This window comes from Girardinichthys multiradiatus, chromosome 24 (genome assembly GCF_021462225.1).
Source record: "Girardinichthys multiradiatus isolate DD_20200921_A chromosome 24, DD_fGirMul_XY1, whole genome shotgun sequence".
NCBI classification, from domain to species: domain Eukaryota; kingdom Metazoa; phylum Chordata; class Actinopteri; order Cyprinodontiformes; family Goodeidae; genus Girardinichthys; species Girardinichthys multiradiatus.
The window spans coordinates 743,950-757,687 of NC_061816.1; the positions used below are offsets into that span (position 1 = coordinate 743,950).

A 13,738-nucleotide genomic window follows, 5' to 3' on the forward strand; every position below is an offset into this window, starting at 1 on the left:
CACATTCACCCAGTCACACTCACCCAGTCACATTCACCCAGTCACATTTACGCACTCACCCATACCCAGAGCAGTAGACAACTAAGTGCCTTGCCCAGGGGCACCCAGTCACACTCACCCAGTCACATTCACCCAGCCACATTCACCCAGTCACACTCACCCAGTCACACTCACCCAGTCACATTTACGCACTCACCCATACCCAGAGCAGTAGACAACTAAGTGCCTTGCCCAGGGGCACCCAGTCACACTCACCCAGTCACACTCACCCAGCCACATTCACCCAGCCACATTCACCCAGTCACACTCACCCAGTCACACTCACCCAGTCACATTTACGCACTCACCCATACCCAGAGCAGTAGACAACTAAGTGCCTTGCCCAGGGGCACCCAGTCACACTCACCCAGTCACACTCACCCAGCCACATTCACCCAGCCACATTCACCCAGTCACACTCACCCAGTCACATTCACCCAGTCACACTCACCCAGTCACACTCACCCAGTCACATTTACACACTCACCCATATCCAGAGCAGTAGATAACTAAGTGCCTTGCCCAGGGGCACTGGTAGGTTCTTTCGTGGCAAACTGATGTCAGAGGAGTGATTCAGAGATCCTGGTGGGGGAAGACTACATCTGTTGGAAGGTGGCCTGGACGGGCCTTGGTTCTGAGGGCTCGACCTGAAAAGGCAGCAGGAGTCGCCACACCTAGGTGACCCCACCACCTGCGGGTCAGGGGAGGAGCCATGCCAGGGCGGGGGTCTGGTGATTCCTGAATCACGATTGAAGTATTTCTACAATAGAAATGAGCCAAACATCGATGTTCTGAGATGATTTCAGGACTATGAATGAAATGGGAAATAAAACCAGTTTGGTTGAACATGGAAGCTTTATTCACTCCTGTGGACACAGACACAAACATGTAAAAATAGAAAACTAGGACATGTCTCCATGCTGCAGCTGTCCGCTCCACGTCCGACCTGGTCAAAAGTCCGTAAACACACACACAGATGGCGGTTCTGGAGCCAGCGAGGCGGGCCGGTACCTTCCTCATGTAAACCTTCAGTAGGAGTGGGAAGGAAACATGCTTCACAGGTGATGAGGAGGCAGGACCCTAACATGAGGTCCAGTGAAAGTTCTGACTAAGTTACAGGGTCTAATATTAGAAAGTGGAAACAAGGGAACAAACCCAGTAGGATTCTGATTATTTCACGGGTCAAAACCCAGAACATCTGGTAGAACGTCCAAAGACTGTCGGAGAATTCTGCTGCAGCCTCAGTGAAACGGGTCGGTGACGTTTATTAGAACTCCAGGTTCTAAGAAACTAAACAGGAAACGAACAGAACCGAGGCGGCGCATGCAAACAGGAAATAACATCTGCTCTGGAACCCAGTAATCCCAGTTTAAACCAGTTAGTTTGTTCTCAGTTCAGCTGCTTCCTGTTTTCTGAGACTTTAATTATATTTTTAATTTAGTTGATTGATGTTGAGTTTCAAACACTGAATTTAACAGTTTATATTAATATAAAAATTTAATATAAATATGACAACAAGCTAAATAAATTCTAACTTTACCAGAGTTCCCAGTTCAGAAAACAAATCCCAGATTTCATACTTGAAAAAGAATTTCAGGATATTTAAATATTCTTTTAAATTTAGTTGAAACAATCATTCAACTTTTTTATTGAATTTGTCTAAATTGTTACTTTCAGTTTGTGAAAAGCGACGCAGATTTCAGCTGAGATGATTATGACCAGATTCAATTTTTCATTTCAGATTTTAATCTGGAAACAGAAGAAATTAGTTGAACTAATCTTAGATGCTCACAAACATCAAAAAGACGTTTTTATTACTATTAATAATTACTAACACTAATTAATACAATTATGAATTCATTTAGATTGAAACCTTTTATATTATAGAAAAATCATTTTGAAGTAAATTTAAATCAACTCTAATCTGTAAATTTAAAAAAAGTTTAAATATTTTTTTCTGAACAACTTTTGAAAGAAAGAATATTTGAAAGTAAATTATTGATAATTAAATGATTAAAATGTTCGGCGTTTAATGGAAAGAACGTTTGTGTAAACAGTGAACGAAGGAACCGAATCCTGAGGACCTGCTTTGTTCTGGGGGACTCCTGGTGGTCCTCCAGGTGGTCCTCCTGGTGCTCCTCCAGGTGCTCCTCCAGGTGCTCCTCCAGGTGCTCCTCCTGCTCTCAGGTGAGATCAGGTTAGAGGTTGGCATACAGCACTGTGGCACAGAGACAGAAGACACAAATAAAGACTGCTGTGGGGATCTTCAGCCCATGTGGCGTCCTCCTCTCTGTTATTTAATGTTCTTCAGCAGGGACGTGCGCGCGTTCACCACCGCCTTGAAGGAGTCTTCGCTGCCGGGGGCCACACATTTATCTGGGTGCAGCAGGACGGCCAGCTTCCTGTACGCCTTGTTCACTTCCTCTCTGGAGACAGACCACAGGGTCAACATGGGCTTCAGAAACAGCTGCAGACTGGACTCTGCGTAGATCTCAGACTCACCGCGTGGCGCCAGGCTTCACCCCCAACATATCCCAGGAGTCTTTGCTGTTGCGGATGCGTCGAATGGTGTCGGCCTGCTCCTTTGTGAAGCCCACGCTGACCTCTGACACCGGCCGCTTCCCGCCGTTCTCACACATGTCTGTGATGGAGGAGAAGAACGCCTGCAGAGGAGACCAGAAGACCTTCAGGGCTTCTTGTAAAGCATTACCAACCTCTCCAGCTGGGTGAGGGAATCAGGAGTACCTGGAACATCTCGTTGATGCCCTCGCCGCTCTGTGCCGACGTCTCAAAGTAATGAAACCCTCTGGACTCCGCCCACAGACGACCCTCACCTTCGTCCACCACCCGCCGTTTCGTCAGGTCCACCTGGACACGCCAAAGACCAGATGTTTCTCTGAGTGCTTTCAGGTATCTTCAATGCAGAAAATGACCCAAACCCTGCAGTGTTTCTGAGATGATTAGAACCAAATACTCATGACTTCTCCAGCCCAGCGGGGGGCCGTAGGAATCGGACCTTGTTGGCGCAGACGATGAAGACGATGCTGTCCATGTTGGCCTGAGAGCCCATCTCCTGTTTCATCTCTCCCAGCCAGCTGTCCAGGGCGTCGAAGCTCTCCCTGAGGCCCACGTCGTACACCAGCAGCACACCCTGACTGTCCTTGTAGAACTCGTTACGGACCTGAAACACAGAGGGTGACAAACCAGTTGCTGCAGATTCAGACCTTGATCTGAAAGGTCCTGGAGAGTCTCACCTCATAGAAGAAGGGATGTCCAGCCATGTCGAAGATGTTCACCTTGATTTCTCTGTCTCTGACCTGAACTCTGACACACAAACACACACATCACTGCTAGGAACCACGCTCCGAGTCAGGACAGTGACCCGTGTAGGCACTCACTTTGTGACTCCGTAGTCGATGCCGATTGTTGCCAGGTACTTTGGAACGAACCTCTTCTCACAGTAACGCTTGATGATGCAGCTCTGAGGGTAAAAACATGTTTCTGATTAATTTCCGAAACCAGGATATGTTCTGGTTCTGAGGCTCTGGGTCCAATCGCTCCTCCACCTACTCCTACCCCCATTTTGTAACCAGGTGTGGCCATTTTGTTTTAGATACGTGATCAAACCATTGGTACCCATGTCCTGTAACCATGGTGAATCAATTTAAGTAGAAATTGACTTGTGGTCTGTGCAACACGTCCCCCTGGTGGACAAACCATGAAACGACCAAAACTGCAGAGGTATGAAATGATCAGCAGCCATTACTGGAATAAATAATCGCAAACTAAATAAATTTGTTTCAGATCCAAACGGTCTAAAGACTGACAATAATTTACTGTAAGATTCCTTAAATTCAGGGGCTGGACGTGAATTTCCCACTACATGAACTAGCCCCTAAAGCCCCTAAATAACCTAAATATTGTCTATATGAATCTTTCTAAAGGTGAGACGTTAGCCGAATACTAGAATGGTAATCGGCCTTTGAGGAAATTCATTACCAAGTTTTAAACTTTAAAGAAATAATCAGTTGCAATGAAATAATTTATTATTTAAACGGAGTCTGGCGTTAAAAAAAATTCCGTCTCGGTCCCACAGCTAAAAGCATCGGTATGTTGTCCTAATCCAATCACAAATGGTTTATTATCCACGCTGTCAGCAGTCATCCCGTCTCTTAAACAGTAATAAACCGTTATTTGTGATATAAAACAGTGAGGCTGATGCTGCTGGGGGCGTCCAGCTGCAGCGGACCAGTTTCCATGTAGATTTGCAGTAAATTAAGCAGAAACTCTCGTACCTTTCCCACCTCAGCGTTGCCCAGGCTGATGACTTTTACCCGAAGAGACTTCTTGTTGTCTCGTCTTTTCGTCGTCGTTGTTTCCATGTGAGCAGCAGTTATGACCGAGTTTTCAGGAGGAAATGTGCAGCTGGTGCTCAGAGGCTAACGGTGCTAGCCTGCAAACGGTTACAGAGCAGCTCTGACTCTGGATTAATCTCAACACATCATGGTTTTCATTTCATCTGATCTGCTGCCATCCAGCTGCCACCGCAGAGCCTCCAGCACCATCAGAGCTCCAATGCTGGACTGGGACAGACTGCCACCAGATGGAGGACACTGGAGCTGGAACATTCAACACAGACGCATCTCAATAATGTGAAGAATCAACAAAAACCTTTAATTTAGTGATTGAACTCCAACAGTAAACGCTTACTGTTCATTTAAATGATTCTGGCTTGGTGAGAATGGAAATCCACAATTCAGTTTATCTAATAAATGAATAAAAAAAAAAAAATTCTGACTGGAAAGTTTAGCGGAAGGAAAAGCTGTGCAGAAGCAACAAGGATAACCAGCTTGTGTCAGATCTTCAAGAGCCCCCACACACACCTGTATCCAGGACATGTCACCTGAGGGCCGCTCATAAAGCCACTTGGGCTTTCTTTAACATTACAGCAGAGCCACAGGATGATTCTCTCCAGGCCTCGTCAAACTGATGCAGTAATTCATGCAAAAGGAGCCCCAACCCAGTAGTAAGGCCAGGTTCTGTACAGCACACACATTTTATCTCTTTATTTTGGTCTGATTGTGACTTCCTGAGAAGCAGCTTTGGGTTTTGACATTTCATGAGCTGTAAGCCAGAATCACCTACATCTACAGAAACAAAAGCTTAAAGGTGTGTGTCTTGAATGTTCTGATTGAGTTTTTCTTTTGAAGTGAAATACTGAAAGATGTTTTCAGCAGCTGAGCCTTCAGTTAATAGCATCCATCGTTCCAGAAGACCTTCTTCCACTGAATCATCTCTGGTTAGTTTCCATGTGTGACAGGATGAAGTCTTCCTGTCTGACACACTTCAGTCTGAGTAATAAACATCCTGTAAATGTGGAATATTGATGGATTACAGCAGGAACAACGTTGCCACCAGAGTTCAGTCGATCAACAGAAACCACATTTCATTCAGTGCTTGAAGAGAAATGAAAACTCTTGGTTAGCTCAGTAAAACCAGACCTTGTTTCCTAGAAGCTGACGTGCATTAATGTTCTGTGAGAAAATGTGTTCATGTGCTTTATTAGAGATGGATTCAGCTTCAGAGGAAGTTCTGCAGATGTTCCTGCAGCTCAGGAAGCACAAACCCATCTCGTTCTATTTAGATTGGGGAGAAATGTTCTCTGACGCCATCTGGTGGTCGGGTTTCCAGAAGATCTGAGGGTACATTGAGGCACCACTGGAGAAGAGATGGAGACTCTGTCTGTAGGACCTGGTCCATCAGGTCAGGCAGGTTTGTTTGAAAATAGGAAACAGTCTGAAGACCATGGTGATATACCAGTAAAACCAGCTGTCTGCTGGTTAGATGTTCTGGTTCTGTTCAGGCCTTCCAACATGGAGCATGTTTTCAGCAACATGGCTGAAACGTGAGGTGGTACTGGTTGGACAGTCTGGATCTGAAGATGCTAGAGGTTATCAGTTCTTAACCAGGGTCCTGACCTCACCTGGAGATACCAGATATCTGAGATGTGTTCAGGGTCAGGAGGTCAGCTCAGCCTGTTAGAGGATTCTTCTCTGGTTCTGGGATCAGATCTTATGGCTGACAGAGTTTCAATATGAAGAAGTGAAGGTGAGAAAGAGCCTTTGTGACCAGAGGACAGGAACTCCTAGGTTCAAGTCCTACCTGGATCAAACCCTTGTTCTCCTTTGGAACTCCAGCAGGTAAAGAGTCTGAAGATGAGGAGCTCAGAGATCTTCAAGGCTGCCTGGGATTCAAGAGGTTCTCAGTTCAAATGAAATATTTGATTCTTCTTTTAAAGTCCAAGCATGAACCAACAGGTCTAAACATGGATGAGATGTGTCCAGATTAGCTCTGAGAACATCTCATTGAGTTAGGAAGCTGCTTGAAGTTCAGAAGGTTCCTGGTTCAAATATGACAGGTAGTATTTCTTTGAAGGTCCAAATATGAAGTAACGGGTCTAAACATGCATGAAAGCATCTTGGACTAACTGTGACAATAGCTCAGGTTAAAGAGCTGCTAGAAGTTCTTGGTTCTGGACCTTTTTGAAAGTCCACCTCTCAAACTGAAGAGATAAAAGCCCTATGAGCTCTTCCCTCGGTGTGAAGGGTCTTGGTGGTGTGCTGGAGTGATCGGTGACTGTAGGTCCCAGCAGTGCAGCGTCTGGATCCTCCAGAACATCTCCCACTGAGGTGGTGACATTTAGTCAGCGTCATTTTTAAGAAACACAAAACAGCCAAGAATAATATCTGAAACTTTATTGAAGCTCTCAGTGTGACTCTGAAGACAGCAGCTCAGCGCAGGAGGTCCATGGAGACCAACTCCAGTCATGCTTGTAAACCAGACGGCGTAGCTGTGAAGGTTTTCTAAAGAAACGGCAGGAATTTGAGCTTCAGGAATGTATGGAAAACAGATTAGTTGGTATAAAACATAAACACGTTTTCTTTGTGAAGCTCTACACTAAAAACTACGAGTAAAACTCTGAGCTCAGGGTCGCTAACTTTACTGTCTGACCGCAGCTTTCGTTCTCTCAGCCGATTGGTCAATGTCACGTCAATCACAGATGAGAGCATCCAATGAGAATCAAGTGGGTTTGGCTGTAGGAGGTCCTGGACGGACTGGCTGCTGCCTCCACATCTGTTCTCTGATTGGATGGTGACCAACACGACATTGACCAATCAGCTGAGAGAAAGAAAGTTCTGGTCAGAATCTGAACCTGAGACACAGGTTGGGTCTCGCCTAGTTTTTAGCTTTGATTCTGTAAACAGAACTTCACAAAGAAACTTGTGTAATTATTTTATACGAGAACAAATCTGTTTCACATATTTCTGTCCCTACATGAACAACGCTGAAGATCTCAGCGTTTCTTCAGAAACCGAATCCTCAGCAACGCCGTCGGGTTTACAACGAAATATTTACAGCTGGAGTTGGTTTCCATAGATGTCACGTCATCACGTATGTCCACAGATGGACCCGACCCACGTCCTGCCTGTGAAGAACCAACCACCTTCAGCCGACCCGAGGAGTCCTCCGGTCGGTTGAAGACTGTTCCGGCTGCTCGGGCCGCCTGAAGACCGTTCCGGCTGCTCGGGTCGGCTGAAGACGGTTCCGGCTGCTCGGGTCGGCTGAAGACGGTTCCGGCTGCTCGGGTCGGTTGAAGACCGTTCTGGCTGCTCGGGTCGGCTGAAGACGGTTCCGGCTGCTCGGGTCGGTTGAAGACTGTTCCGGCTGCTCGGGTCGGCTGAAGACGGTTCCGGCTGCTCGGGTCGGCTGAAGACCGTTCCGGCTGCTCGGGTCGGCTGAAGACGGTTCCGGCTGCTCAGGTCGGCTGAAGACGATTCCGGCTGCTCGGGTCGGCTGAAGACGGTTCCGGCTGCTCGGGTCGGCTGAAGACCGTTCCGGCTGCTCGGGTCGGTTGAAGACAGTTCCGGCTGCTCGGGTCGGCTGAAGACCGTTCTGGCTGCCCGGGTCGGCTGAAGACGGTTCCGGCTGCTCGGGTCGGCTGAAGACCGTTCCGGCTGCTCGGGTCGGTTGAAGACAGTTCCGGCTGCTCGGGTCGGCTGAAGACCGTTCTGGCTGCCCGGGTCGGCTGAAGACGGTTCCGGCTGCTCGGGTCGGCTGAAGACCGTTCCGGCTGCTCGGGTCGGCTGAAGACGGTTCCGGCTGCTCGGGTCGGCTGAAGACGGTTCCGGCTGCTCGGGTCGGCTGAAGACGGTTCCGGCTGCTCGGGTCGGCTGAAGACGGTTCCGGCTGCTCGGGTCGGCTGAAGACCGTTCCGGCTGCTCGGGTCGGTTGAAGACAGTTCCGGCTGCTCGGGTCGGCTGAAGACCGTTCTGGCTGCCCGGGTCGGCTGAAGACGGTTCCGGCTGCTCGGGTCGGCTGAAGACCGTTCTGGCTGCCCGGGTCGGTTGAAGACGGTTCCGGCTGCTCGGGTCGGCTGAAGACGGTTCCGGCTGCTCGGGTCGGTTGAAGACAGTTCCGGCTGCTCGGGTCGGCTGAAGACCGTTCTGGCTGCCCGGGTCGGCTGAAGACGGTTCCGGCTGCTCGGGTCGGCTTAAGACCGTTCCGGCTGCTCGGGTCGGTTGAAGACTGTTCCGGCTGCTCGGGTCGGCTGAAGACGGTTCCGGCTGCTCGGGTCGCCTGAAGACCGTTCCGGCTGCTCGGGTCGGCTGAAGACTGTTCCGGCTGCTCGGGTCGGTTGAAGACGGTTCCGGCTGCTCGGGTCGGCTGAAGACGGTTCCGGCTGCTCGGGTCGGCTGAAGACGGTTCCGGCTGCTCGGGTCGGCTGAAGACGGTTCCGGCTGCTCGGGTCGGCTGAAGACCGTTCCGGCTGCTCGGGTCGGTTGAAGACAGTTCCGGCTGCTCGGGTCGGCTGAAGACCGTTCTGGCTGCCCGGGTCGGCTGAAGACGGTTCCGGCTGCTCGGGTCGGTTGAAGACCGTTCCGGCTGCTCGGGTCGGTTGAAGACAGTTCCGGCTGCTCGGGTCGGCTGAAGACCGTTCTGGCTGCCCGGGTCGGCTGAAGACGGTTCCGGCTGCTCGGGTCGGCTAAAGACCGTTCCGGCTGCTCGGGTCGGTTGAAGACTGTTCCGGCTGCTCGGGTCGGCTGAAGACGGTTCCGGCTGCTCGGGTCGCCTGAAGACGGTTCCGGCTGCTCGGGTCGGCTGAAGACTGTTCCGGCTGCTCGGGTCGGTTGAAGACGGTTCCGGCTGCTCGGGTCGGCTGAAGACGGTTCCGGCTGCTCGGGCCGCCTGAAGACCGTTCCGGCTGCTCGGGTCGGCTGAAGACGGTTCCGGCTGCTCGGGTCGGCTGAAGACCGTTCCGGCTGCTCGGGTCGGTTGAAGACCGTTCTGGCTGCCCGGGTCGGCTGAAGACGGTTCCGGCTGCTCGGGTCGGCTGAAGACGGTTCCGGCTGCTCGGGTCGGCTGAAGACCGTTCCGGCTGCTCGGGTCGGTTGAAGACAGTTCCGGCTGCTCGGGTCGGCTGAAGACCGTTCTGGCTGCCCGGGTCGGCTGAAGACGGTTCCGGCTGCTCGGGTCGGCTGAAGACCGTTCCGGCTGCTCGGGTCGGCTGAAGACGGTTCCGGCTGCTCGGGTCGCCTGAAGACCGTTCCGGCTGCTCGGGTCGGCTAAAGACCGTTCCGGCTGCTCGGGTCGGTTGAAGACGGTTCCGGCTGCTCGGGTCGGCTGAAGACCGTTCCGGCTGCTCGGGTCGGTTGAAGACGGTTCCGGCTGCTCGGGTCGGCTGAAGACGGTTCCGGCTGCTCGGGCCGCCTGAAGACCGTTCCGGCTGCTCGGGTCGGTTGAAGACGGTTCCGGCTGCTCGGGTCGGCTGAAGACGGTTCCGGCTGCTCGGGCCGCCTGAAGACCATTCCGGCTGCTCGGGTCGGCTGAAGACGGTTCCGGCTGCTCGGGTCGGCTGAAGACCGTTCCGGCTGCTCGGGTCGGTTGAAGACCGTTCTGGCTGCCCGGGTCGGCTGAAGACGGTTCCGGCTGCTCGGGTCGGCTGAAGACGGTTCCGGCTGCTCGGGTCGGCTGAAGACCGTTCCGGCTGCTCGGGTCGGTTGAAGACAGTTCCGGCTGCTCGGGTCGGCTGAAGACCGTTCTGGCTGCGCGGGTCGGCTGAAGACGGTTCCGGCTGCTCGGGTCGGCTGAAGACCGTTCCGGCTGCTCGGGTCGGTTGAAGACGGTTCCGGCTGCTCGGGTCGGCTGAAGACGGTTCCGGCTGCTCGGGCCGCCTGAAGACCGTTCCGGCTGCTCGGGTCGGCTGAAGACGGTTCCGGCTGCTCGGGTCGGCTGAAGACCGTTCCGGCTGCTCGGGTCGGTTGAAGACCGTTCTGGCTGCCCGGGTCGGCTGAAGACGGTTCCGGCTGCTCGGGTCGGCTGAAGACGGTTCCGGCTGCTCGGGTCGGCTGAAGACGGTTCCGGCTGCTCGGGTCGGCTGAAGACCGTTCCGGCTGCTCGGGTCGGTTGAAGACCGTTCCGGCTGCTCGGGTCGGTTGAAGACGGTTCCGGCTGCTCGGGTCGGCTGAAGACGGTTCCGGCTGCTCGGGTCGGCTGAAGACGGTTCTGGCTGCTCGGGTCGGCTGAAGACCGTTCTGGCTGCCCGGGTCGGCTGAAGACGGTTCCGGCTGCTCAGGTCGGCTGAAGACGGTTCCGGCTGCTCGGGTCGGCTGAAGACGGTTCCGGCTGCTCGGGTCGGCTGAAGACGGTTCCGGCTGCTCGGGTCGGCTGAAGACCGTTCCGGCTGCTCGGGTCGGTTGAAGACAGTTCCGGCTGCTCGGGTCGGCTGAAGACCGTTCTGGCTGCCCGGGTCGGCTGAAGACGGTTCCGGCTGCTCGGGTCGGTTGAAGACAGTTCCGGCTGCTCGGGTCGGCTGAAGACCGTTCTGGCTGCCCGGGTCGGCTGAAGACGGTTCCGGCTGCCCGGGTCGGCTGAAGACCGTTCCGGCTGCTCGGGTCGGTTGAAGACAGTTCCGGCTGCTCGGGTCGGCTGAAGACGGTTCTGGCTGCCCGGGTCGGCTGAAGACCGTTCCGGCTGCTCGGGTCGGATGAAGACTGTTCCGGCTGCTCGGGTCGGCTGAAGACGGTTCCGGCTGCTCGGGTCGCCTGAAGACTGTTCCGGCTGCTCGGGTCGGCTGAAGACGGTTCCGGCTGCTCGGGTCGGTTGAAGACTGTTCCGGCTGCCCGGGTCGCCTGAAGACTGTTCCGGCTGCTCGGGTCGGCTGAAGACGGTTCCGGCTGCTCGGGTCGGTTGAAGACCGTTCCGGCTGCTCGGGTCGGTTGAAGACAGTTCCGGCTGCTCGGGTCGGCTGAAGACCGTTCTGGCTGCCCGGGTCGGCTGAAGACGGTTCCGGCTGCTCGGGTCGGCTGAAGACCGTTCCGGCTGCTCGGGTCGGTTGAAGACCGTTCCGGCTGCTCGGGTCGGTTGAAGACGGTTCCGGCTGCTCGGGTCGGCTGAAGACGGTTCCGGCTGCTCGGGTCGGCTGAAGACGGTTCTGGCTGCTCGGGTCGGCTGAAGACCGTTCTGGCTGCCCGGGTCGGCTGAAGACGGTTCCGGCTGCTCGGGTCGCCTGAAGACTGTTCCGGCTGCTCGGGTCGGCTGAAGACGGTTCCGGCTGCTCGGGTCGGCTGAAGACGGTTCCGGCTGCTCGGGTCGGCTGAAGACCGTTCCGGCTGCTCGGGTCGGATGAAGACAGTTCCGGCTGCTCGGGTCGGCTGAAGACCGTTCTGGCTGCCCGGGTCGGCTGAAGACGGTTCCGGCTGCTCGGGTCGGTTGAAGACAGTTCCGGCTGCTCGGGTCGGCTGAAGACCGTTCTGGCTGCCCGGGTCGGCTGAAGACGGTTCCGGCTGCCCGGGTCGGCTGAAGACCGTTCCGGCTGCTCGGGTCGGTTGAAGACAGTTCCGGCTGCTCGGGTCGGCTGAAGACCGTTCTGGCTGCCCGGGTCGGCTGAAGACCGTTCCGGCTGCTCGGGTCGGTTGAAGACTGTTCCGGCTGCTCGGGTCGGCTGAAGACGGTTCCGGCTGCTCGGGTCGCCTGAAGACTGTTCCGGCTGCTCGGGTCGGCTGAAGACGGTTCCGGCTGCTCGGGTCGGTTGAAGACTGTTCCGGCTGCTCGGGTCGGCTGAAGACTGTTCCGGCTGCTCGGGTCGGTTGAAGACGGTTCCGGCTGCTCGGGTCGGCTGAAGACGGTTCCGGCTGCTCGGGCCGCCTGAAGACCGTTCCGGCTGCTCGGGTCGGCTGAAGACGGTTCCGGCTGCTCGGGTCGGCTGAAGACCGTTCCGGCTGCTCGGGTCGGTTGAAGACCGTTCTGGCTGCCCGGGTCGGCTGAAGACGGTTCCGGCTGCTCGGGTCGGCTGAAGACGGTTCCGGCTGCTCGGGTCGGCTGAAGACGGTTCCGGCTGCTCGGGTCGGCTGAAGACCGTTCTGGCTGCCCGGGTCGGCTGAAGACGGTTCCGGCTGCTCGGGTCGGCTGAAGACGGTTCCGGCTGCTCGGGTCGGCTGAAGACCGTTCCGGCTGCTCGGGTCGGTTGAAGACGGTTCCGGCTGCTCGGGTCGGCTGAAGATCGCTGGTTCCTCAGAAGCGGGACGAGGGTCGGGTCCATCTGTGGACGAGTCATCATGTAACTCCCACTAAACTTGATCATCTCAATAACAAGCTGGGCTTCAGAGATCCTCATATACGGGTCAGGTCATGAAGGACTGGTTCCTCTCCCTTCACCAGTGCAGGATTTAAACATCTGGACGTCATATGAAGGGAGCTGCTGGTTTCCATGACAACCGTATCTCCTCAGAATAACGTTTCTCTGTGAAGCTAAAGTTAGCTAAAGGGCTCATCTTCTCTTAGACTCTTCTAATCTGGACCAGATTGTTTTAGACTAACAGCAGAACCTTTCAGACCCAGTTTGTGATTGGTGAAATCTTTCTTTCATTGGACCCAACCAGAACCAGGCAGTTATTGTTGCCTGATTTACACATATATCCTAATATTTAGTCTGCGTTTCAATAAAGATTATTAAAACCATTTCCTCTGACATGTTCCATGATTCCAGACCCTGGTTCTCCTCACTGAGCTGCCGTCAGAACCCTCTGAACTTCATAAAAACCCATTTCTAGAGATGAACAGAAAAATACATTTATTATTGTGGTTTCACTAACAGTCTGAGAGTAAAAGGCCTAAAGAAACTCTGTAGCAGGGCGAAACTACCTCGGAATATGAATAGTTTTCCCACTAGAGCAGATGAAAGACGCTCAAGGTGCAGAAAGATTAGGTGGAATGTCCTCAAACCGGAAGTTGCTTCCTGATTTTGATCATAAAATCCTCCCATTTAAACTCCTAAATTAGCATCAAAGATCGTTGATGAATGATGAAATATGTTTACAGCCAGAATACGTCCAGGTTCATATTAAACAACATATTAAAATATACGAGCTGTCTCAGAGGGAGACTTTTATTTTGAAAATCAGTCATATGATTCGTCGTTTTTAGCTGCAGCATCGCCGCGATCTGGTTCCGATCATTAACTTTTAACTTTTAAAATCACATAAAACGAGTAAAAAGAGAAAAGGTACCTCAATGTTTGCTTCATGCGCTCCGGTCCGTCCAAACCCGCTCAGACTGGCAAACAGGAAACGGAAGCTTCCAGATCCGTCTAAAGAAGAGGGTGTAATGCTGCCCCCTAGCGGACTGGAGTGTGAATCACACC

General features: G+C 53.3%; 2 protein-coding genes across 4 annotated transcripts in view; both read right to left on the bottom strand.

Annotated features, from left to right (window-relative positions):
• The window catches only part of LOC124861402 (NLR family CARD domain-containing protein 3-like), a 373,247-nt gene that overhangs the window by 169,562 nt on the left and 189,947 nt on the right, over positions 1–13,738 (bottom strand). The window lies entirely within an intron of this gene.
• dnajc27 (DnaJ (Hsp40) homolog, subfamily C, member 27) lies at positions 876–13,709 on the bottom strand. 2 transcript variants are annotated; one of them, XM_047355278.1, is made up of 8 exons: positions 13,605–13,709; positions 4,335–4,658; positions 3,438–3,520; positions 3,294–3,363; positions 3,056–3,220; positions 2,785–2,907; positions 2,542–2,702; positions 876–2,465 (listed from the first exon to the last, which is right to left on the bottom strand). In XM_047355278.1, exons 2-8 carry the CDS (start codon positions 4,419–4,421, stop codon positions 2,333–2,335), a joined length of 822 nt encoding a protein of 273 aa, XP_047211234.1. In that variant the 5' UTR covers positions 4,422–4,658; positions 13,605–13,709; the 3' UTR covers positions 876–2,332. The 2 variants fall into 2 exon arrangements, with proteins under 2 accessions (XP_047211234.1, XP_047211235.1); XM_047355279.1 differs by lacking the exon at positions 13,605–13,709 and adding an exon at positions 4,750–6,217.

What these genes read in the sequence shown, in the direction of transcription:
- dnajc27 (XM_047355278.1), bottom strand. Translation starts at nt 4,421, where the DNA reads ATGGAAACAACGACGACGAAAAGACGAGACAACAAGAAGTCTCTTCGG. An exon ending in GCAACGCTGAGGTGGGAAAG is followed by an intron (nt 3,521 to 4,334) that starts GTACGAGAGTTT and finishes TTTTACCCTCAG; the next exon opens with AGCTGCATCATCAAGCGTTA. An exon ending in GTGAAGCCTGGCGCCACGCG is followed by an intron (nt 2,466 to 2,541) that starts GTGAGTCTGAGA and finishes GTCTGTCTCCAG; the next exon opens with AGAGGAAGTGAACAAGGCGT.